The 4,052-nt window shown below is 36.3% G+C and overlaps 1 protein-coding gene across 1 annotated transcript; it reads right to left on the minus strand.

Annotated features, from left to right (window-relative positions):
• Positions 1–843: 843 nt before the first annotated feature.
• Positions 844–1,788, minus strand: LOC123241156 (olfactory receptor 52E4-like). Its single transcript, XM_044668858.1, has one exon. The coding sequence runs from the start codon at positions 1,786–1,788 to the stop codon at positions 844–846; it is 945 nt and encodes a 314-aa protein (XP_044524793.1).
• Between the last annotated feature and the right edge of the window lie 2,264 nt (positions 1,789–4,052).

Raw genomic sequence — 4,052 nt, forward strand, 5'->3', positions numbered from 1 at the left:
TATGTGGTTTCCTAAAATTATAATTTCCTTGCCTAGATTAAAGACTCACTATTATATCTACTCTGGTAGTTCTCTATTTTTTCAGGTTTACATTAATATGAACTCATTTGTCAATTGAAAAGTATCTCTGCATATTTACCTTTTCATTAATATGTCTTGTTTTCCTAGTTAGGCAACAAGCATTTTGTATACTTCACTTTACCAGATTGGATTGAGAAGACAACTTGAAAGGCTGGAAGATTGTCCGTGACATAGTCTCCATCTGTTCTAGAAAGTTTTGTATCTATGATAGTGTGTAATGGAACTGCACAGGGAACTCTGGAGAAAAACCTCCATGAAGGAAAGAAAAATTAAAAGTTAAAATATTTGTGTGCCCTTTTTTTTCAAATATATCTCTTCTAGAATGTCACTAGCTGTCATCAGTACCATTACTGATGTTATGTGGACATACTTTGTGCTTGGATAAAGTCTGATCTACATGAATCCTTTTCTCTAATTGACAATATCTCTCTCTGAAATTATTTTTAATTAATCCTGTATATATCTTGTTTATATGCAGTTGTTTATATGTTGTCTTCCTCAATAGGCTATAAATTTCCTTCAGGAAAAGGACTGGGTTTTTTGTCTTTCCTTGTATCCTCAAAGCTTGGTACAGTGGTTGGCACATAATAGGTAATTAGTAAATGCTAGCTGACTTGGAAAGATGCTTTTTGGCATATTATCAGGATTATGAGGTAGATTTGAGCCTCAATTTCCCCAAATTCTCACTCCAAAAATTTTTATGTGTTCCTAGTTCAGAAATTAATATAACACCACTACATTATTTAGCCTCTATTTCCAAGTTCAGGTATTTTTATCTGTAAAGATTCTTAGGAATCTTTCCCGAATCTGCTTGGTCTTGACTCCATAAATAATAGGGTTTACCATGGGTGGAACAAGGACATAGATATTGGCAACAAAAATATGGAGAGAAGGAGCAATATGGTGTCCAAACCTGTGAGTGAGAAAGGAGAAGAAGGCAGGAGTATAAGAAATTAATATGACCCACACATGGGAGCCACAGGTACTTAATGTCTTAAGTCTAGCATCATTGGAGGGTAGGCGAAATACAGTACGAAGAATGAGGATATAGGAACATATAATTATTACGAAATCAAGCCCTGCTGTGATAAAAGCAACAAATAGGCTGTAAGCTCTGTAGATCTTGGTTGGGGCACAGGCCAGCTTGATCAGTGCCATAAATTCACAGTAGGTATGGGGGATGATATTAGTCCTACAGTAGGGAAGCCATTTAAGCATGAAAGGGTGAGGGCCAAGCAACACAAGTCCACGAAGGACAATAACCAACCCTAACCTCTGGATTACTGCATAGGTCAGGATGGTTGAGTGTCTAAGTGGATTGCAGATGGCCACATAGCGATCAAAGGCCATGGCCAAGATGATTCCAGATTCAATGTTAGACAGGGCATGAATGAGAAAAACCTGGGTGAGGCATGCTTCAAAGTATATCTCCCTATCATTGAACCAAAAAAGGCTCAAAATCTTGGGCATAGTGGTGGTTGTAAGCATCAAGTCTGCCACAGAGAGCATGGAAAGGAAGAGAAACATGGGTTCATGCAGATTGGGGTCACTTTTGATAATGAAAAGCAAGGTACAGTTCCCCAATACAGCCAACACATACACCAAGCAGAAAGGGATGGATATCCAGATGTGGGCATTCTCTAATCCTGGAATGCCAAGGAGGAAGAAGCAGGAAGGATGTACATTTGTCCCATTGAAAGCTGACATAATGAGGATCTTGAATCTTACTCATATTTTCCCCAAAAGAAACCAAAAATTCATAAAAATCATACAATCTAAAAATATCTTCATTGTGATGAGCTTTGGCTATGGTACTAGTTCAATGTGTGAACTATATAAGTAGTCCTGCCCCTAAAATATAGTGTTAAGTATACAATAGATGTTGTCAACACTATCTTATACAGACAAATAGAAAAAAATAAATATGATGGTACTCCTTCAGTTAGGTGAAAAGCCTAGAGTTTGGATATGTATTAGAGTTTGATAAAAGGGAGGTTTTGATTTGGTTAAGGTCTTTTTGAAGACTAAACATGGGTTTTTGTTGGGCATTGTAAAATATAGAATTTCAAATTTGGAAGTAGCTTCATTAGTCATCTAATTCAACCTAAGATTGCAAAGCATCTCTTTTGTAGCATACTTGACAATTGGTCATTAACATTTGGTTTTTAGTATTACTTCATTTCTTAGAATCAATGCAAATCCAACCACTCACTTTTTGTTATCAGAATGCATAGAGAAGACAGTCACAATTCTCTGTCATAGGATTTAAGTCTATATCTACCTACACACATTAGGCTTTTCCATGAAAGTGTCTTCATTCCTCTGTGTGAAAATATTCAAAATTTTTTGCATAGAAAAAGAAATGTTGTCTTTGGATTCCCGGAGATTGATTTTCTTCTCGTCCAGCATGTATTCCAAGGTTTAAAGACAATGAATACGTGCTTCTACAACCTTCTCTTCAGAAAACTGAAAAAAGAAATTATTTCCATTAGCCATCTTCTACAATTTTTAACTCTGAAACAAGTCTTCCTAACTCATTTTGAGATGCTTTCAATTCTCTTTAAGAAAAGTCAGGTCTATGAATATTTCTAACACACTCTACCTCAAAGAAGTAGTTAAGAGAGACTTTTTGAGAAGTATAACCATGGAAGATGAATAATATTTCTTGGAATAACACTAAACATGAAATCAGGATTTAAGCCTCAATTTCCTCAGGTAAAATAAGTGGCATTCCTGATAGCCTTCAATATTAAGCAAATATCCTCATATTTGTTTTCTTTCTTTCTTTAGTCTCATCCTACCTATTGTCTCATTTGCCACTACTTATGTAATGATTAAAATTCTCTGGAGACTGCATATTAATTTATAATTATTTATTAGTAAATCTCAGAGAGAAACAAAGAGACAGAGAGAAAAAGAGAGACAACACCACACTACTGTAACTAAAAAACCTTCCAAGGTGTACTATGCTTCCTCATTTCTAGCTCCTAGCCATATTGGAAGTGGAGCATTGAATACTCCAGAGTAATGAGAAAGAATAGCACACACAAACAAAACCAAAAAATACTACTGCTCCAATTCCTTTCTTATAAGGCCATCTTGTGTCTCTGATTGGCCAGGATTAACTTCAGTCTGAGTCCCAAGTCCTGACTTCCAGATGCATCACCCATCACAAGGGGATTTCTGTCAGCCTCTACTGGAAGTCAGGACTCCAGAAAGCCATGGGGCACTTTAGTCACAGTACATCCTGGCATCCTGACTTAATTTACAAGAATGGGTAAAGGGTTTTCAAACAGAATAAGGGCCAGCTGTGTGACCCTGGGCAAGTAACTTGACCCCCATTGCCCACCCTTACCACTCTTCCACCAAGGAACCAATACACAGAAGTTAAGGGTTTAAAAAAAAGTAAAAATGAATTAAAAAAAGAATAAGGGGATACACTTTATATTAAATTCCCATGTTTACAAACATGCTCATGTTTCTTAAATCCTTAAAATAAGCAAACCAAAAACCTTACTTGACCTACTGTCACTGCTAGATATCCTACTACATCATTCCTCTCCATTAAAATCCTTGAGGAAGCTACCAATAATAGATGTCTTTACTTTTCTGACTTTCTCCCAAAGCTTATGAAATCTGGCACACTATATTATATTGTAACTGAAACTACTCTTTCTAAAGTTTTCAATTATCTCTTAACTGCCAAATCAGGTGCATTTCCTCAGGTCTCATCTTTGAGCTGCCTGAAGCATGAGACTATAGATCACTTTCTCCTAAATATTCATGAGTTTCTAGGTTTCATCTGTTTCTCCTCTTTAGTTATCTTTTTATTACTCAGTCTCCTTTGATAGATCTTTGCCAATGTCATGCCCAACAACTTATATAACTGGCAGAATGTTCTTTCATGTCCCCTCTTTCCTTTTCCTTATATTTCATCTGGTGATCTCATCATCTTCCAGGACTTCAGTGAT

Source organism: Gracilinanus agilis, chromosome 3 (genome assembly GCF_016433145.1).
Source record: "Gracilinanus agilis isolate LMUSP501 chromosome 3, AgileGrace, whole genome shotgun sequence".
NCBI lineage: Eukaryota > Metazoa > Chordata > Mammalia > Didelphimorphia > Didelphidae > Gracilinanus > Gracilinanus agilis.

What these genes read in the sequence shown, in the direction of transcription:
- LOC123241156 (XM_044668858.1), bottom strand. Translation starts at nt 1,788, where the DNA reads ATGTCAGCTTTCAATGGGACAAATGTACATCCTTCCTGCTTCTTCCTC.